At 49.6% G+C, this 20130-nt stretch overlaps 7 protein-coding genes across 7 annotated transcripts; 3 read left to right on the forward strand and 4 right to left on the reverse strand.

Annotated features, from left to right (window-relative positions):
* Positions 1-6372: 6372 nt before the first annotated feature.
* V8C40DRAFT_277623 (guanine nucleotide-binding protein subunit alpha) lies at positions 6373-7649 on the forward strand (the record flags this gene model as incomplete). Its single annotated transcript, XM_083220977.1, has 4 exons — positions 6373-6490; positions 6580-6922; positions 6990-7546; positions 7606-7649. 4 exons carry the CDS (start codon positions 6373-6375, stop codon positions 7647-7649), a joined length of 1062 nt encoding a protein of 353 aa, XP_083068401.1.
* A 1805-nt stretch (positions 7650-9454) lies between these two features.
* On the reverse strand, positions 9455-10957 carry V8C40DRAFT_116814 (DUF3716 domain-containing protein). Its single transcript, XM_083210869.1, has 2 exons — positions 10092-10957; positions 9455-9917 (listed from the first exon to the last, which is right to left on the reverse strand). Exons 1-2 carry the CDS (start codon positions 10774-10776, stop codon positions 9508-9510), a joined length of 1095 nt encoding a protein of 364 aa, XP_083068402.1. The 5' UTR covers positions 10777-10957; the 3' UTR covers positions 9455-9507.
* V8C40DRAFT_116813 (cell proliferation protein CDC123) lies at positions 10958-12560 on the reverse strand. Its single transcript, XM_083210868.1, has one exon. It carries the CDS (start codon positions 12379-12381, stop codon positions 11140-11142), a length of 1242 nt encoding a protein of 413 aa, XP_083068403.1. The 5' UTR covers positions 12382-12560; the 3' UTR covers positions 10958-11139.
* Positions 12561-12873: 313 nt separating this feature from the next.
* On the forward strand, positions 12874-13429 carry V8C40DRAFT_277625 (U2-type spliceosomal complex subunit CWC21; the record flags this gene model as incomplete). Its single annotated transcript, XM_083220978.1, has 2 exons — positions 12874-13103; positions 13159-13429. 2 exons carry the CDS (start codon positions 12874-12876, stop codon positions 13427-13429), a joined length of 501 nt encoding a protein of 166 aa, XP_083068404.1.
* A 715-nt stretch (positions 13430-14144) lies between these two features.
* On the forward strand, positions 14145-15511 carry V8C40DRAFT_256419 (uncharacterized protein). The gene is made up of 3 exons (XM_083218268.1): positions 14145-14360; positions 14416-14553; positions 14606-15511. Exons 1-3 carry the CDS (start codon positions 14199-14201, stop codon positions 15305-15307), a joined length of 1002 nt encoding a protein of 333 aa, XP_083068405.1. The 5' UTR covers positions 14145-14198; the 3' UTR covers positions 15308-15511.
* A 117-nt stretch (positions 15512-15628) lies between these two features.
* V8C40DRAFT_270225 (BRCT domain-containing protein) lies at positions 15629-17021 on the reverse strand (the record flags this gene model as incomplete). The annotated part of the gene is made up of 5 exons (XM_083220165.1): positions 15629-15985; positions 16087-16317; positions 16381-16484; positions 16549-16746; positions 16838-17021. The coding sequence occupies 5 exons, from the start codon at positions 17019-17021 to the stop codon at positions 15629-15631; spliced, it is 1074 nt and encodes a 357-aa protein (XP_083068406.1).
* A 384-nt stretch (positions 17022-17405) lies between these two features.
* V8C40DRAFT_256423 (indole-3-glycerol phosphate synthase domain-containing protein) lies at positions 17406-20043 on the reverse strand (the record flags this gene model as incomplete). The annotated part of the gene is made up of 2 exons (XM_083218269.1): positions 19534-20043; positions 17406-19477 (listed from the first exon to the last, which is right to left on the reverse strand). Coding segments are annotated over exons 1-2 (2282 nt in total), but the record flags the coding sequence as incomplete, so codon positions are not given.
* Between the last annotated feature and the right edge of the window lie 87 nt (positions 20044-20130).

The raw sequence follows: 20130 nt of genomic DNA on the forward strand, positions 1-20130 counted from the left end.
TTGTATTTTGGCCCTGATTTCTGATGTCGACATTTACTTCATCACATTGTTCTGGGACGATGCACAATCGAAGTTTGCTGCCTTTTTCTGCGTCAAGTTACATGTAAACTGCGGTTGCATCTTTGGTGCTATCGATCTCTATGAGCACAGACAAAAATCGTACTTGACACCTCTGACGTAAAGACCTAGAGGAAGCGCCTACCCAGGAACAGCCTCAAGGATGCCTTGATAATTCGTCATTCTCGCTACTTTTTTCCCCCTATAAAATGGCGAATACTTGAAACTGACTCTATAATCTTCTTAACTTAAAAGCGACAGTAGTGTTAAGCTCTTCAATTGTCGGCTGCTTATGCCATCTGTACACAGTCCAACTACTCTGTAGAAAGCGCATGATTACCACCATATTGCTCATATAACTCATTTCTTTCTATGCTCTCTGCTTTTGTGTAATATCTCTAGTAGCTAGTACGCTGTGGAATCTTCTATTCCGTGTGGATCATGAGTGTCCGAATAGAGATCTCATCTCCATGGTAAACACCATCTCCCTACCTCCAGATCATAACCCCTACAAAGGGAGATGTGCACCTGGCAACCATGTGGCTCAACCCCTACTCAGCTAAGGAGTACCCATCTCATAATTGCGCCACCACGAGTATTCACCTGTGAAATTGGAGAATTACAGCCTTGGCACGGGCGATGAAATTAGGGATGCTACTTGCGATTTCTTGGAGGAGCCGATGTAATCACATGCGGCCACTGCTTCAGCTTGCTAATATAACTGCATGATACAGAGGCTTGTCTCTCCCATATTTACTCGGAGAACACCGCATTTGATCAGAGCAGTTCATTTCATCACTATAAATATCTTGAAACTCATGAGTCCGATGAGGTGACGGGAAGCCCCATCAACCCGACGATCCACGTGGATATTGTCCGTCGTAAGGCGCAGAATGTTGAAGAAAGGACTAAAGAATTTGACCCAGAATCCCGAGAAAAAGCAAATATGGAGAGACTGGGCATTTGAAACCATTCGTAGCTGTAACGATTGGCCGCCCGTTATAACCATGGAGTTAGCAGTAAGCCATCCTGTTTGACAATCTGTAACAAGATCTGCATATGTTATGCACTTGCATTGACTCCCGTAGAATGTCCCTAATGGAAGCTACCTGTTGAAACTGCTACTACAACGGCTTCAAAGAGAAAGCGAGACAGAATAAAGAAGCGATCTTCCCTCCAAGGCAAGGATGATGCTAGGCGCAATACGAACTTCAGGCGACGACTGGGGATGAGACAGGCATCCTAGCATAGACTGTTGGAGATCACATCGCAGTGTTCCAGGTCAATTTCAACATGGCGCGCTGTACAAACCGCTGTTGTCAAGCCATCGTCTGGTGTCAGGAGTCTAGTACGCTGGTTTTGGCGTTTGGGGTTTCCTGCTCGGCAGTTGGAGTTGCTCCCGTTGTTTGGGCGCATGCAATCACATGCCGTCCTCGGGATGTTCTTACATTGCCGTGCCGGCTGTTCTAATGGTCATACGTCTGGCGCATTATCGAGTGGGTTTCGACAATGCTGTATGCATGAGCCAAGTTATTTCGCGGAGTTTTTTTCTGTATCGATATATGACTCTCAACTATCCGCACTCCGCATATAAGTATGAATGCAGTGAGAGTCATGCTCATGTGCAAATACTGATGATCGCGATGATCACATCGCCCCTTCGGCCATGTTGACCGGGAAATAGGCGACGGCCGTTACATAGCAAACAGAAAACCTACAGCAGCCTACGCGAATGCCATGGATCGGATATAAGGTCGATTAACACGCAACGGTTTGGGCAGTACGTACCTCCAGGCGGTTTGATGCCTGTCAATCGGAATTATGTATCGTCACGAGCGGAAAGGTAATTGAATACGGTGTGGCATCAGAAACATCAATGCGTCATTCCCGATCTCTGCTTGCTTATGTTGCTATAACGCGGAGAAATATACATAGTACGAGCAACGGCACGGGGGCACGCGCACAGACACTGCAATAAAAAACGGCTCCATGGCTTTGCATTTGCCCAGACTTGTCATCTCCTGCAGCGGCGCGGCCCCGGTTCAGGGGATGGGGATTGGTGATGAGTGTCTCATCCGCTCTTGATACAAGATCCACATGCGAGAGAAACAGGCTGATCACGACGCGCTACACGCCAGGCACCTGTAACTGTATCAATCATGGGGGCATGAGTACGCTGCTGCTCCGTGCTTTCAGCAGTCAATACGTAAATCGAACGTTCAAACACTTCTCTGCGGCATCAAGCAGAGCGAGACGAGATGCGAGGCTCTGCGGGCGCATGCTTCGGGTGAACAACCTGTTCCGAGGATGATGTGTATAACACTGATGTGGTCAGCATCTTGTGTTAGGATATTGGCGTACTCGTATGTAAAGAAGTATTACAGATCGCTTCCTCACCGAGTATGTGATGGGTGCGTGTAATACTCGTAATACTAGCCGGGCAATGTAAGTGATCGAACGATAGGTAACCCACGACTCCAGGGCTCGCCTGCACTCATGTCCGTAATCGTGCAGCCAGCGATTCATATGGGACATTTGACAATTGATTGATCAATCCAATACTCTCTTCTATCCACCCAAAGTACATGTACCTGTTACGGTATTCATCAACTCTGTGGAGCGAGCCAAAATGAGGGTGCTAGCGATTCGGCGCAGATGAGCGCTCGACGGCTGCCGCGGCGTTTGGGGACCTGTAACTACAGTAATAGCGTCTGGCACCAGTCTGTATCATCAATGGAAGCCAGCATTACTGGAGTAACGTGAACAGATGCAGATACTCAACTCGTAGTAGTACGCACTAGGTAATGGTAATACTACCCGCGGTGCTTGGAAACCAAAGCGCTGATGTTTGGTTGTGATTGCGCGGGATACGAGAAAAGGCATGGGTGGCACTGAAGCAAATGGAAGTCTCAGTACCTGCGACAGGACTCGTACCATCCAGGTAGTTGCAGGTAGCTCAGGTTACAAGCTGGTAGCCGCCCCCATATTCGGTGCTAGGAAATCATACCAGTTGGCCCCAGAATGCCCCAAGCTGCTAGCACCACGGAGCAGTGGGGCATAATGTGTGAGAAAGGTGGTACGTAGCGTCAAACCGGGCAATGGATTTCTGTCCATGTTCCCTCTGAACTTCTGTTCCCCTGGCCATCATCGTGCTGTTTTTTTTTCCTGCGCTTGGCGTGGCCGGGGCCCCTTATTTTTCATATGTTGTTTTTCTTTTCTTTTTTGCCCTCAAGAAGACAACGAGGCTGTCTCATGCTACACTGTTTCAGCCTACTACAAAGAGGAACAGAAGATTGATCCTTTCTACCTCTCAAAGTCTTGTAGTTCGTACAAGTACGAGTACATTAGTATGCCAGCGCACTCCATGCCTTTACGGTACTAACCAGCTTGCGGCCGGTGAAAAACGGTGGCGTTTTCTGGGTCTTGATGCCGCTCGGCTGGACGCAGATGCTCACATGTAATTTGCGCCTGCAGGCAGATGGACTAATGCGCCTTCGTCTGATTATGCTCCGTAGTCTTGCTCCGTAGCGGTACTGCTGTAATATCAAACACGATGTTTTCGTCTGGTCTTTTTTTAAGGAGAGAAATTGATTGATTGTGTTTAGCAAATATTACCGCGCTGTACTTGGAGTCAGATTGGATCAATACAATAATAGCTGGGTGCCTTGTTAGCAGCAGCAAACAGGGCTGTGGCACCAGCATATGCGCGGAGCCATGAGGGCGGACCTCTGGCTGACTTTTGCTGCACGGAGTAGTCCGTGAAATCGTACGGAAAGAGTCCAAGCGCGCCGAGACCGTTGTTCTGGTAATACCTGTAGGACGGAGAACCTGTAACAGAAGGCCAGAATTTGTTCGAGAAGCCTCAAGCTACGCGACTAAAGATCAAATGGCTCCGTTTCTGCGTACGGAGAAAGTACCTGTACTAGCAGGCCCTGGTCGAGGACCCCTGACCTGCTCGGGTATCCGCTCTGTAGCATTTATTGCCCTGGGAGAAAGATTTGAAGCCATTGTGGCGATCATTAGCGATGGCGAGCAGCAAAAGTGCGGCCTGCCATGTATTTGTTGCTAGTAGATGTTGTGATTCATCCATCCTGTATGATACTGAGTGGGCGTATAAGTTAGTACTAGGTAGATGTTTCGTTTCTAGGATTTAGACATTAGGATGAAGGATTCAACAAACAATAATCCCGTCACAAACGCAGCAGCTGTACTCGTACTGTAGCAGACGGCAACAGGCAAACGCGCGCATCAGCATCGTCAATGTTAAAATTGAACGTGATGGATGAATTGCCCTTTCTCCCTGGCTCCAGAATCACATTTGCACCCACCCAGGCCAGGGGGCCCCCTGTCGTCGCCTGCTGCTCTAGGACAGTCGCTCCACCGCGATAGTTGGAACTCCAAACCTGCTCCAAGGGCTCCCGGCGCTCTCAGTGGCCCAGACCAGGGGCTCAATTGAACCGGCTAATGCTCGAACCCCCGTTCGTGCCAAATTGAGCATCCCAGAGTCCATGTGGCATGATGATTGGTCGCTTAATCAAGATGAGTGAGCCTGGGACATTAAAGTGCAAGTAGGGAATACCGCGTAAGAGTAGTGCGTGCACAAGTCCAGCGTTAGTACGGAGTACATACGATTACTCGTACAGTAGACAGACGGCACGAGGCCAATTGGCCTGCGATGCCATCCATCAGATCCATCCTTTTCTGCGCTTCCTCTGCCTGCCAGCCTGCCCGCTGCCTTGCCGTTGGGCTGCGTCGCACCGCATTGCCTTGCGTCAAAGCGTGTGTGCGTTGCGGTAGAGCCATCGCCCAATAGGGATCTTGATCCGTCCGCCATCTGTCGCCTACTCCGACGTGAGGCTGTACAAGATGCTCGCCCTTTGGACCGACTCGACTCGAGCTTCAAACTGCTTGCTCCTGCCAGCCCAGCCCATGCGGCCGCTGAAATTACAATCATGCTCGTCCGCCTGATAGCTGCACAGTACGCGCCACTGGCCCGTGTAACTTAGCAGGTCTGCGGAGGCGCTTGATCGGGGATGCAATTAAAAACACATCATGTATCTCTGTTGATCCTGGTCAAGCCACCCTGACGAGTACAAGCACTAAAAGCTGTGCTGTGCTTTTGGCAATTTGTGGTGGAGGTGCAGCAGAGCAATTGCTTTCGCCAGGTACAGGTACACGGTGCCGCAAATGGGGCAGGCCGAGTGTCGGCAGCCGTGCGCACCGTGTACAAGCGCAAAAGGAGATTCATAGTGCGAAATGGCCTTGTTTCAGCGCCTTCGCCTCGTCTATGCACTGTGCAATCCACCAGTTCGGGCTGCTGCGCGCACTTCCCCCGTCATAACGTGACGGCACCTCGCAGCGCGCTCCCTGCTGCAGCAGCGGTGGAGCCGCTGAAGCTGGAGCTCTGGCTAGGCAATTGCTAGGCTCTAGCCCGCCCAGACAGACCCTGGCGGCCCCGGCCATCTCCACAGTTTCCAGGGCGGATTCAGGTACGGTGCTTGCCAAGTACATCCGCGCTCCCTTTTCTCGCGCTGGAGGCAGCACTAGTACAAGTACTTGCATGTAGAACGTAGAATGTAGAATGTATAGGAGCTTGGCCCCCCAACACTGAGCCCCCCTACGGCAATAGTACCTCCTTCTCGGCCATACCTTTTGGAGCATCCTCTCGCTCGCATCCTCCCCCAGCCGGTTTTGCTCCTCTCGCCCCCCCCAATCTCCATTTCCGTCGCGGATCTCATTTCCACGACACCTAATTCTGCGTCTTCAACCTGCGCACCAAACTCTTTCCTTGGCCATCTTCTCTTCTCTGTTTGCGATTTTTGTTCGTGTCCGCCTTGAATTGCCCTCCATTGGCATTCATTCCTCGCCTAGCAGGCCGTGTTCTAGTAAGCTTCTCTCTTCTCTCCCTTTGCTTTTCTTTCTTGCTCTTCGTCCATTTTTCTCGGGGAGCATTGCCTCGCTTTCCAGTTGTCCTTTTTGCGCTGCCAATAGGGCTTCATCGATCGCGACTGCGCTTTTCGGTTCCTCTCGACCATCAGCCATCTCGTGAGCAACACGACGCGAAATCCTCGCTCAGAGCTTCTTGCTTTCGACGCTCTCTCGCGTGCATCGTCGCGATTGCTCGTGCGACCCAGCAGGCCGCAGTGTTTTCCCTCGACGAACCCCTGACTAACAGAATTTGCTCTCCTACAGTATCAACGTCGGCATCATTGGCGGTTCTAGACACGTAGCATACGCGAATCATTCATTTTCATCTTATTATAATTTTCATTCTCAAGACGAATTCTATTCATACCATCCCCCACAGTCGCCAAAATGGGTTGCGGAATGTCTACAGAGGACAAGGAGGGCAAGGCCCGGAACGAGGAGATTGAGAATCAGCTCAAGCGGGACAAGATGATGCAGCGAAACGAGATCAAGATGTTGCTTCTGGGTATGTACACCATTCGGTCGTGTTTGGTGCAGAATCTACGCTGCTGCTCCCTGTCGAGTTCCACCACCCGACTAACGACGGATTGATAGGTGCTGGTGAATCTGGAAAGTCGACCATTCTCAAGCAGATGAAGCTGATCCACGAGGGTGGCTACTCTCGCGATGAGCGCGAGTCGTTCAAGGAAATCATTTTCAGCAACACTGTTCAGTCCATGCGCGTCATCCTCGAGGCCATGGAGTCTCTTGAGCTGCCCCTCGAGGATCAGCGCATGGAGTACCACGTCCAGACTATCTTCATCCAACCTGCTCAGATCGAAGGCGATGTCCTGCCCCCGGAAGTTGGCGGTGCCATCGAGGCTCTGTGGAAGGACCACGGTGTACAGGAGTGTTTCAAGCGATCTCGCGAATATCAGCTGAACGATTCAGCCAGATAGTAAGTTCCCTTTTCTTTTGGCTCACGCTATCAAAAGCTGCATTCGCGTGCTCACCTCTATCACTAGTTACTTCGATAATATCGCGCGAATTGCCGCTCCCGACTACATGCCCAACGACCAGGACGTTCTCCGATCACGTGTCAAGACCACTGGTATCACCGAGACGACATTCATCATTGGTGATTTGACCTACCGAATGTTCGACGTCGGTGGTCAGCGATCTGAGCGAAAGAAGTGGATCCACTGCTTCGAGAACGTCACCACCATTCTCTTCCTGGTCGCCATCTCCGAGTACGACCAGCTGCTGTTTGAGGACGAGACAGTCAACCGAATGCAGGAAGCTCTGACGCTCTTCGACTCAATCTGCAACTCCAGATGGTTCATCAAGACGTCCATCATTCTCTTCCTCAACAAGATCGACAGATTCAAGGAGAAGCTGCCGGTCAGCCCGATGAAGAACTACTTCCCCGATTACGAGGGTGGTGATGATTATGCGGCCGCGTGCGACTACATCCTGAACCGATTCGTCAGCCTGAACCAGCACGAGACGAAGCAGATTTACACGCACTTTACTTGCGCCACAGATACCACCCAGATCCGCTTTGTCATGGCAGCAGTCAACGGTATGAGATGAATCCCTTGAGACCTTTATATGAAATCATAGCTAACTTTGTTATTTTAGATATCATTATTCAGGAGAACCTCCGTTTATGCGGTCTCATCTAGACGACTTGTTCTTTCTCTTTGTTTTCTATTTTTGTTTTAAGACGCACGAATACCCTCAAACTCGATTACGACCGCCACCAGATGGGCCACGGAGATACGGCTCATGATCTTGATTGTACTCCTTGCGCCAGCGAGACGACAGCCAGCTCAAGGAGCTTCTTTTTTTTCTGCGGGCTTCTCCTTCGCAATCTTGAACTGTCCTAGATAATGGTACTTTTTTTTTCTAAAGCTAAGACTCTATGGCGAACATTCGGCATTTACAAGACTTGTGAGAGCTATTACAAGGATTGTCGGGAGATGCTGTGTATCAAAATGAAATCTTCTTTTTCAATTTCAAAAGAAGAGGATATGGCCAACGTCGTGAAAGAAGGGAGGCCGTCAAGGGAGTGGAAACGGCGTGGCAGCTCATGGGAAGAAGGGAAACTACTTACATCTGACACGATTGTGCGAATGGGCGGCGGCCATTTACTTTGTTTAATTATGAAACCACATTTTTTTTTCACTCGGCCTGTCTCACTAAAAAAAGTGTATTGTCATATATTCCAGCTTTCCAGTTTTCTGTACTCGCATATTCAGTTTTTTTTCATCTTGTCACTTTTCTAATGTGTCGTCGCCTGAGTATTTTTTTTTTTTTTGTCTTTCTCTTATTCATTCTTGTTTTTTTCTTATTTTCTGAATCTGAACTCATGCGTAAAAGACCAGTTTTTTTCTTCTCGTTTGCGCGTCTTTCCTTACTGTCTTTGTTTCTCTTCTCTTCATTTTCTTTTCTTCTTTTTATTGCGATGGCGAGCCGAGGAGGGAAAAGGACTTGGGCATGGCAGTGGGTGGGGAGAGCGGGAGCGGGTAGTACGATCTTTGTTTTGCTTTGGTGTGTGAGAATTATAGCATGGAGGAGGCTGGGTGTAAAATTCGAGTATTTTATGTAATAGTCATGAATTGTCTACAAATACTGCTGTGTCTCGTGCGTGATTCTGTGAGTTTCCGTAGTGATTGCTGTTAACGAGTAAGAGTGTAGGTATAGAATAACCCAGTCGTATGAGAAAACATGTCTACTAGGGAATCACATCGAGTCACATATTTTATTCATCATTGGGGCAATTGTAGCTGCAGTTATGAAAAGTCAAATGGGTATTGTACGTCCTATAAGTACCAAAGCAGCAAAACTAAAAGGGGGTATAAATCCTCTGAAATAGCAGCCAACTTCTCAAACTCTCCCTGTACGCGTAACTCATGACCAAGTAAGTTCGTTAGTTCGTCAGCAAAAGTGATAGATGCCCAAAGTCCACCGTGTATGTGTACCAGATATGAAAGAAAACTGGCTAAAAAAATGATGAAGGAAATCAAATAAAAGCACGCAAGCCCACGGGCAAAAATCTGGGTGTTTTCAAGATCGAAGTGTATATGACGTCGAAATTATGAAAAGATGAAGGATCTTTTAAACTTTCCAATATCTCTCCCAATGTGGGATATCGAAACAGTAAGGCATCCAGAATGTGGCTTTTTTTGTTCATTGAATGAATACGGCTGGTATGAGCTGGACAAATTGCTTGATGATGCATCGCTAGTTGTAGCTCTTCAGTAGCCAAGCCTGACCTTGACAGAGCAAATAATAAAGAATTGATGGAATAATCTGCAGTCAAGAAAGTCAGTCCTTGGACGGAAGCAGTAAACTCGAGACCACGTACATACCATGTTCTGACCGACACCTTCTGGCCAAGGTCGAGCTGTCAAAAGAACTTTTCTGACATTTGAAAGTAGCATATTCTTCTTTCGTTTCTGCTCCCTCTTCTTTCCTCAGTATCATCGCCGTTCTGAGATGTAGCAGGTAATGGTAACAGCAAAAGTAGTCAACAAGAGCTCAACTCAGGACTTCGTCAGGAGGGGCATCAGCCATCGAAGCCTCAGTAGCCTGCGTGTGGCTATTCTGGGCGCGCTCCCTCTCCAAGGCAGCATTCTGCTCCGCCATGCCCTCAGGGGTCCTGAGGAACTCCTCGTATTCTGCAATTCGCATGCCGAGCTCCTTAGCAGCGGCTTCGATTCGCGCAAGAAAACGATCCCTTCGAGAGAAGGTGGCTACGTCAGTGATTGTCTGGGTGATCAGCTGCTTGGTCGACTCAGAGAGGCCCCACTGGGTGATGTCTGCGGAGAGATTGATGTTCGCGTTGGGCGATGTAGACTGCGATAGCACAGGTGGCTGCAGAGCCATGAGATTTGCCGAAGCAGCGACAGATGCTGCGAACAAGGTTTGCGGTTGCGGATGGTTGTTCTCTGTGCAGGATAATTAGTATTGAATACTTTATCTGATATGATGAAGGTGAAGTGTTGGTGACGAGAGCTGAGAGTGGAAAAGTGAAGGAGGAGGAGGATGAGATGAGGCAGAAGAGAATGTGTATATGTTGCTAATTTTGATGTGCAATTGATAGAGATGAAATCTTAACTCACCATGAAACGTGCACCTTGAGCCACTTGCGTTGAACCAGCAGTTTGTACAACTTCCACACATCTGGCCGTCATACACAACGCACTGAGTCCAGGGTCCATGACCCTTGTGGCAATTCTTGCACGGCTTGGGAGCGCTCTGTCCCGTCATGTGAGCGAGCAGGGCCTCAACGTTGCTTCGACGCTCAATGTTGAGCTTCTGGTCGACGCGACGTTGAGTCGGCTCTCGCAACGCAACTTCAGCGGCGAGCTTCTTGCACAGCGCACTGTCGATTTTCACCTGGTCTCCATAGGCGGCATAGGCCAAGTCTGCTGCAGTTCGAGCTGCTGGATCTTCTGGGGATGAGTGGTCGGGCATCTGGTGGTCATCAAGCTGAAAGTCGTCGGCGGAGCGAAGAGCACTGAGAGATGAGTGAAGAGGCGTCATTGAACCTCCATTGGCGAGCATGTTGATGGCTGTGAACTTATCGGCAGATTCAATTGGGCTCTCTTCAATGGTGTCACGCTCAGGAATAGCTTCATCGAGCGTTGTAGATTCATGGTTGACAGTGGAATTGGCAGCTTCTTTTGCGTATTGCTCGAGTTGTTCTTGAGCTGCAGCAGATAAAGACGATTGACGGCTGCCCCTGCGAGCACCAGATCCTGGTGCGGGCTTTGTCACTTTGTTTGGGCGTGGTCGACTAGGCATGATGGCAATTGAGATAGCATCAAACAGTTAATTGAGATTCCTCAAGCCAGAAGCTCTTGATGAACGTGTAAGTGAGGTCGTGATGGTGATGTTTTGGGTTGGAGCGGCAACAGCTGGGCGCAGCTGTAGAAACCCGGCAACGCAATAGAGAGTCTGGGCCTTTTTAGGCAGATGCGTACTGTGCATAAATAGTGAAATTTCCGTAGAGGAGTCGGTATTTCGCACAGTGTTGATACTCTGCCGCTTGTGCAATGCTTCAGATTCAGTTCACTTTTTGCTGACTGACGTTAGGGCATCATTCAGAGTTAGCATCAATGGCCTCGCTTATTATTCTATAGCATTCACATTTGATTTTATTTTCTCTTACGTGCTAGCATTCAAGTTGCTCGGCTGCTCCCAGATTCCCTGGCCGCGGCCCTCGGTAATCTCCTTCCATCGCTGGGCAAACTCTCTCAGGCCACCCTCTCCTGCAAGACTGGCATCGACAACCTCCTTGGGAAGCTTGTGAGCAGAGTACTGTGGGGAGCTGAAGTTGTACGCCTCTGGGTCGTTCTTCCTGACAATGCGGACTTCTGGCTGGCGATCTGGGCTGTACTCGGCATCGGCATCGTCATCCGTCTCATCGGCCGTCTCCCCTCCACTCTCATCCGCACCCTGACCCTCCGAAACGGATCCGTACAAGGGATTCTCAACTTCCATGGTGAGGAGCTCCTCCCATGCAAAGAGAAGGCTGTCCGTGCTTGGGGCCCATGGGTTAATATCCATGAGTCTCACCTTTCCCAAGCCATCTTCTGCAAAGGTGTTTCCAGGGATATAGATGTCAAAGACAAAGGAGGAATCGGGGAAAGTCAATCTCAGCTTCTGGCGGAAGAACGTCCTGATCTTCTTCCACAGCTGTCCCTGAAGCCTTTCCAGAAAATCGTAATGGTTGAGGTCTCGCTGGGTAATTCCAATGAGCGACCGATGCTTGACAAAGCACCTAAATTCCAGAGCAACATGAGGCGTGAAGAAAGGTCTAAGGACAAGAACCGGCGTAAACGGTCTCATTGGCGGAGTATCTGTGCAGTCGTCGAATGCATGAAGAAGGTCATGCGAGACGAAAGAAGACGACTTCAGGAGGAGATAAATGTCGTTTGGAGTTGTGCATTTGAGCGTGTTTTGATGCGGCGATATCCATTTGGCGTCTTTTGGAGAAGACCAGTTAAGCTTCGGCGCGACAGAACCGCCCAGTTCGGCGATTTTCTGTTTGATTAATTCGTGTGTTTCCGGGAAGCGCTTGTTAGGAGGAAGTCTCTCCTCCTCTTCCTCGTCCTCGTCGTCAGAAGAGTCATACGAAGAGATCCGAGGATGCGTAGCGGCAGAGCTTGACCATTCTGCCTCTTCTGGCTCATTGGCCTCGTCGTCGTCTGCGAGAATGATGCCGTCTTCATGGAGATATGATATAAATGCCGGTGGAAGAGGTATTATCCGCGACTTGAGACATGAGCTTCGATATTTGGGGAACCAGGCATCGTATGAACAATTTTGAATATGGTCCCTAGTAACTGGTGGGAAGACAACCGTTGACTCGCCCTCTCTGGGGAGGATCTCGGGAAGGTGTGGCATTTTGGAAGAAGAATGTGCTGTACAGAGGAATGATCGATCCAAGAGAAAGCTGGGAAGAGCGATGACAATAAATAACTGTCTATATGACTATGTAGACAGGCTAAACGGGTTAATTCAAGATGTTGACTCATAAGGATGCATCTCGCATGTAATAATGCAGGGTAAGAAAATGGCAGAGGGGCACATTTTGCCCCTCCGTTATCGAGTTCTGCCATGACTCTTTCACCTTTATCAGCGGGAAGCTTTCACCGCCCAGCGCTATTCTCCATTCGCAGCGCTTCCGGCAGCTAGCCGCAGTGGACTTTCCAGCAGGATGGGCGCTAGAGCCGCTAATGATGACAGTTCCAGTTACCTGCAGCGCTCTGGCTCCAGCAGAGAACCTTGAACCTTGAATTTTGAGTCTCGACGCGACACAGCCATCAAGCTCCATCTTCGAGCTGCCATTGTATTGTATCGCCGCAGATGACGCTTGAGAAATACGTAACAACGAAAATGTCTGATAATGTCGGTCTGTCGACGCCGCGAGGCAGTGGAACCTCGGGCTATGTCCAGCGGAACCTGGCCCAGGTCAGGCCGCGTGATTACGCCGCGCCGTATCCCAAAGATCGAGACAGCATGCGACACAAGCAGCGACAGCCAGACAAGGCAATTCTCGAGCACGATCGAAAGAGAGAGATTGAAGTCAAAGTATTTGACCTAAGGGATCAACTTGAGGAGGAGGAGTATGTCATCTCCCTGGTGAACACGCAAGTGGCAGCAATGTTAACCATCTCATAGGGTTGAAGAAGAAGAGATTGACCGCCGGTGCGACGAACTACGAAAGAAGCTGCTTGCGGAGATGAATTCGAAAAACAAAGCCAATGCGCCGAGGAGGGCTTTCAAGGAGCATCAAGTGCACGAGATGGCCGATGCCAAGATCAAGGAGAGCGAGCGTCTCAGGAGAGCCCTGAAGATTAGTTCCGACTACGAGGAAGGAGGACACTGGAAGAAGCAAGAGGAGAGATTACAGGAGTCACTGGCAAAGAAGGAAGAGGAAGAAAGGGACTGATTTGCCCATTCGGCGCTTCTATCGCTTTTGATACGAAAAAGCGATATGCTTGGCTTTATCTGTGCTACCGGTTTGGTACTCATTGGGTGGGCGATATTGGAGTTTTGGCGTTTCTTGATCATGCGAATCTATGGGGGGACCTTTGTTTTTAGCCATGCTGTTGGTATTGGCGAGAGGGACGACGAGGTTAATGTTTTAAGCAGCTCAATAATTCGTGTTGAGTAGCGTCGTGATGCCGAAGAAGGACTGGTTTAGGACATCAAGGAAGCTACTGCTAGGTTTCTTTTGAAGACTACTACTTGGTTGAGGTGTTATAACCACCCTCTTGGACTTTGATCCAAGCCAATCTTAAAATCACAGCCTTGTTCCAGTCTCCAGAATAAGTTGTATAATTAGAAAGGCAACTTCGTGCTACTCAGTCTCCTCTCTTATGTGAGTGTGGTGGTAACGGAACAAGACATCACAACACAGGATTCTCCATTGATTCGCGGGATTAATGAATCGGCAGAGAAGAACGAAAGCGACGATCCTCCACCCTCCACAGCATTTTAAAGCCCTCCCGGGGTCTTCAAGCTCGTTCTTGTGAAATGTCAGCTGCACCTTGTAAGTGACCTTCTGGTGGCGGCAAACTGCCTAAACTGGTCAACTGTGGCGCACTGTGAAGCTTCAGCCACATATACCATGCCAGCGACGTAATTCTACATGTAACAGATCACCTTCCTGTCGCAAAACCAACCACCAGTCACTGCAATCTATTCTCATAGCGATCATGGCGATACTTCCAAATCTGCCTGCTGGAGAATCACCGAATCTATCTCCGGTAGAGCTTGCGCAGCTCCTCTCCCGGCTAAAGCAGTCTGTGCTGCATCCGAGCCCCGAACGCGAACGAAGGCTGCGCAACAGCGAGTTTGAGAGGACAAGGGTCGAGGCTGTGAGACTGGAGCAAGACATGGCTGCTGCTGAGTGTCGCTAACTCCTTGGCATAGAACCTTCAATATGCGCGAGCGGCGCTTACGAAGCTAGAGCAGACGCTGCCGGGACGGAGGACGGATACGCAAGGCGATCTCACGGCACAAAAGGAAACCCTGGATCTACTGTTTGATTGGCTAGAGGACCTAAGAAAGGTATATTAATGGTCCTCTCAGCAAGATATAGAATAATGCTAATATAAGCTAGGTGGCCGTAGACGAAGACGACTCATCCGAAGGCGAAGACCTCCTGGGGGACATCATACAAACGCCGAGCGAGAGCCAGGACTCTAGACGGTCGTCGAATGCGCCGGCGGGAGAAGGCTACTTTGAAAACGAAATACCGGATGCAGAACCCCCCTCACCACCCTCACCCCCGACACAAGCTGAATCTATACCCGAGCCCTCTACGACGACTACTCTTGCACCCACCGAGACTGTCAGCGAAACTCTACCTACACAAACGAGTCAAACATTGCGCGCCCGCCCCTCTGCATCATCCCCGACTCCCTCAGCTCACAGTACAGCTCGTGCTGCGCTGTTCGCCAACCGCGCCGCACCCGCAAGTCCTCAAGCAACGACAGCTACAGCAGAGGCCATCCTGGACCAACAGCGCGTGGAGCAAGATGCCATCTCAAACTCTATTCTCATGATGGCGAGTCAACTAAAGGAGAGCTCGAAGAGTTTCTCGGCAACCCTCGAAGAGGACAAGAATTTACTGGACGCCGCTGGGTCTAGCATGGAGAAATCGGGGCACAGCATGGAAGCAGCCCAGGGGCGGATGGGATCTCTCAGAAGAATGACTGAAGGGAAGGGTTGGTGGGGGAGGATGATGCTGTATGCGTGGATATATGGCTTGATGGTGTCGTTGATACTGTTGGTGTTTGTCTTTCCAAAACTGAGATTCTGAGAGGGCTGGGGTTGCTGATATGGAATGATGTATCATGATGGGATTGGTTGTTACGATACCTGTACAGCATAGACGAAAGCGCTGACATTTCTTGATTTCGATGTAATATTAAGCGGCTAAACTAGCTTTTCACATATTGCTTTTCTTGTTCAACAGCTTGCCTTGTGCCTGTGGCCTTTAGAAAATGGATATATAAGAATTAGATGGCTCAGCATTTCACTTATGTGAGATCTGGCATTAGCTCGTGTTTTGTTGTATATACGAGATTCTGACCGAAATTCTGACTATCCGAGATTCTGACTATCCGAATTCATTGACCAGTCACTCAGAATATGTCATTGATACATCCGGATCCATTGCTGCAGCATCATCGGACTCCAGTAGCGTTTCCTGTTCATCTGCTTCTCCTTCATCCTCCAAGATATCCTCTCCTGTATCATCGACATCGACACTAACATCTAAGCACGTTCCGGAATTTTCGACAGCCTTTTCATTGAGGGGGGCCCTTTCATGACCCTCAACATCAATGGCGATGTCCTCGGGTTCAGTTACAACATCGTCTTCTTTGACCTGAGTATCTTCTACCGGGGGCCAAGGCAATCCCCTCAACTGGGCGTTGATTTCCAGACAATACTCGTAGCAGAATCGAAGGCGGCGACCAACGGGCTTTCCACCTGTCTACACTCAGTACGTTTAGCCTCCGCCACATAAATGAGCACACTTGATGCAGCGTTCCCCAAGAGACATGTAATCGAAATCTTGGGAGGGAATCAACTTACCGGCGGTGTGTACTGAAAGAACGAATTCGACATGGTATTCTGCCCAATAACACGATCCTGCCATTCGATTCCCGTCTTGATACGGAAAAACTCCATGAAGAGATCCATTTCTTGACGCCAGGGGGCGGAGCAGGGGCTTGGCCGGTGGAAACTGGGCTGGCTGTCTCCCTTCTTCTTCATGAACTTTGCGGTGAACCAGTAGAGATGGGGCTTTGCGTTGGATTCCCAGAGCTATATCGTATCTTCTGTTAGAGAGCAATTCAATAAACCTTTCTTGTACTCATGATGTCTTACGCAGAGAGTATAACGCTGCCCTAGCTCTCCTATTTCAACGTCGTCGCGGGTAATATCAATCTGGTACGAGAAGAATGTTCGATCACTATAAATGTGGAAAAAGTCTAGCCAAATCATTGTCAGTTCAAGCATTTGGTCTCTTATATGGCGTAGAAGTATGGACCTTACTCGTATTCACAGCTCTCTCGCCCTCTCTCTTCCCCTTTTCAATTCGAGCTCGTTCCCGTTTCTCTGCATTTTGCTTGGCGATGATATTCCTCATGGAATATTCCCGTTCTGGTTCTCTCTTCTCATTGACGGCGGAGATTTCGAACCAGTCGCAGTGGACGATGTGCTGTCGCTTCCCATGGGCAAGGGCCTCTTTGACTATATACATAGAGTAAGCGACATGCTTAAAGCAGGGGCAAGGAGAATGTATGAATCTAGAGGGAAAATAAGGAAAGGAGAAAAAGATTACTTCTCGGGAGTTTGCGGTCGAATTGCTCTCGAGTACAGAGGAGATGCGTGACTTGCTCGTCGAATTCCTCTGTGAAGGTGCCTTTGCGGATGGATGTCCATTGGCGGAGGTTGTCGACGGTGAGTTGGCCAGGCAGAGGGCCTGCCGTGGCGATGACGAGGTTTTTGAATATGCGACGAGGCATTGTTTTGAGTTGGTTGCAGAAGAGGAGACGACGTTGGTGGGAGAATACAGGAAGAATAAGGATATTGGAGGGAGATGGTTGAGATTGCAGAGTATCGAGAGAATCAAGTTCTAGGTAGTAAGCTGAATGAGATTGTATGAATTCAGGTTTGTAGCCGAGGAAATTGTAAGGGCATGATGCAGTACGAAATTGCATTGGCGGTGTGGTTGTTAACGAACTCAAGACAACTTACACGCGAGATTGGAGTTGTCTGGTGGTGAGTGGACAGATGCTGTTACAACCAGCTGCGGCACTGACACAAACCTCCTCGACTTGATTGGAAGTTACTTGGCTTATGTGATAGACAGACAAACACTGGCTATAGATAGCGCATCAATGATGTTGTGAAAGATAACAGACGACTTTTATTGGGCTGGCAAATTTAGTTCTACCCCTGTATTTGTCTATCAATATCTCATAGCGAGACCATTGGCATCTCTTTATTGAGAATCTACCTAATTGCTTTCCCGGCATTGACAAATGCATTGATTTTGGCCAAGCTTTGCTTACCATCTTCCTCAACACCACTGCTTACGTCCACTCCAATGACTTGGCTGCTAAACTCTCCCAGAGCATTGACCACTTCTGCAACATTGTCGGGGTTGAGTCCTCCGGCCAGGAAGATCTTCAAGCCAGGGTCCTTTTGAAGTAGCTCCTTGACGTTTGAAACGTCCAACAGCTTTCCAGAGCCAGCTCCAGAGTCTAAGAGAGGAACAACGTGATATCCCCGGAGACCGACAGCGGGATGGTCGGGCTTGAAGCAGCGGATGACAGGCACGGGGATCACCTTTGCCCATTCAATCGGTTCCTCACCGTGAAGCTGAACAAGGTCAAGGTTGTAAAGCCTCTGCTTCTCCAAAACTTCACTCAGGGGCTGGTTCTGGAAGATGCCCACCACCTGTGTACGTGAGGTCTTGAGATTTTGTGATGTGAGGGAAAAGAAATCCGTGGCGCCTGATGCCGCGATCGGTAGCTTTACAGAGGCTTCTGATGACTTGGAAGTTGCACGAACTGCTTCTGAGATGGCCAGGGCAACATCGTGAGGAGCAGCTCTCTTCGCTCCGGGGACGAAGTTAACGCCGATAAAATCAGCACCTGCCTTGACTGCTTCTAATGCGGCCTCGACGGTTCGGATTCCGCAGATCTTGACGTGTATTTTCTCGGGAGAGTTGTTTTTCGACGGTGGTTTGCTTCCGGAGCAAAGTTCACTGATGAAGGTTGTTGCATCTGGTGCTTTCATAATGGCCTCGCCCACCAGGACAGCATTGATTCCATCCCTCTTGCAGTCAAGCACGTCTTGATGCTTGTTGATACCGCTCAATGCGCAAATAATGGTAGTATCTGGTACCATGCTTCGCAGCCGTCCCGTTGTGTTGATGTCGACTTCAAATGTCTCGAGGTTTCGGTTGTTGACGCCAACGACCTTGGCACCAAGCTTAACTGCAATCGTCATTTCGTCGGCGTTTTGAACTTCCACCAGGGGTTCCATGCCGAGGGATAGCGAGTACTTGTACAAGCGCTCTAGTAGCTCGACCTCGAGCATCTTGACGATCAACAATACTGTGTCTGCTCCAGCTAGTCTTGCCTCCAGAATTTGGTACTCCTCAAAGATGAACTCCTTCCGAAGGATTGCCGGTCTGTTTGGCATACCATCCAAAACCTGGCGGACAGCTCTCAGATCTTCAATGCTGCCCTTGAACCACTCAGGCTCTGTCAAGACAGAGATCACACTTGCACCAGCAAGCGCATATTTGCGTGCCTGAACAGGAGCCTGAACTTCTAGCGCAAAGATACCCTTTGATGGGGAACCGCGCTTGATCTCTGCCATCAGGGCCACATCAAAAGGTGACTGCTTTAGCCGGCTGACGAATGGTACCAAGGGGGGAGCAGCATTAAGGTCGTATGCGGCTTGAAGGTCGCTCATTCGCTGAGATGGAATTTCCTTCTGCTTGGCTACGGCGGCCTTTCGGTTTGCGTAGATGGTCTGGAGAATGTTGTTCTTTTGCGGCTTAGGCGCAGCGGAGGTGGTGTTTGTTGATGATGCGGCCTTTTGGAGTCGGGTGTTCTCTTCCCAGGTACCGCCCTGCATGTGGAGGAAGTTTCTAATCATAACACGGCCCTCAGCAGTGAGGATACTCTCCGGGTGAAACTGAACACCCTCAACGACATAGTTCTTGTGACGAACTCCCTGGATGATGCCGGCCGAGCCATCTGGCTTAGCCACCCAAGAAGACACTTCAAGGCACTCGGGCAGAGTGAGATGAGTGCCAGCAAGGGAGTGGTATCGGGTCACAGGAAGGCCCTGAGGCAGACTGGCAAAGACGCCCTTGGCGTCGTGAGTTAGGGGAGAAGTCTTTCCGTGCAGCCACTCTCCAGCGGAAGAGACTTCGCCGCCATAGACGTCAAAAATGCATTGCCTTTTTCGCAATTATTAGCCACATGAAGAATTGAAAGGGTATTTCAACAAACTCACAAGCCCATACAGACCCCCAGGACGGGGATTTTGCCAGCAAAGTGTCGAATTGCATCTCGACTGACTCCAGAATCAGTCTGAGGATGTCCAGGGCCTGGGCTGATGATGAGCTGAGTTGGGTTGTGCTTGATCAGCTCGTCCACAGTGATCTTGTCATTTCGAAACACATGGACCGTGGCACCCTCGAGAACTAGGTACTGGTAGATGTTCCAAGTGAATGAATCGTAGTTGTCAATGAGGATGAGGTTGGACGCTGTAGCCACTGGAGGAGACGGATCTGGCTGATGAGGCGAGTGGTCGATGATGTCGAGCGAAGGCATCTTGAAAAAGCCGCAGATACGGCGATGAGGGGATAATTGGACGGGAAACGCAGTCAGCAGAAGGAAAGAAAGTTTCGCCCTCGAGAGTTGAACAAGTGAGAGTGAGAATGAGAGTGAGAATATCCGTTGCTCTACGATTCTCGGATACGTTCATATGAGTCAGCTTCACTAACACCAAGAATTTCTTGTGGCGCTACTTTAGGAATACAGTTGATTGTCGCCTCCGCCCAAGTGCCGATAAAGCCCCGATCTGACAAAAAGGTAACTTTGTACTTTT

Source organism: Trichoderma camerunense (genome assembly GCF_050948025.1).
Source record: "Trichoderma camerunense strain CBS 138272 chromosome Unknown V8C40scaffold_22, whole genome shotgun sequence".
Lineage (NCBI taxonomy): Eukaryota > Fungi > Ascomycota > Sordariomycetes > Hypocreales > Hypocreaceae > Trichoderma > Trichoderma camerunense.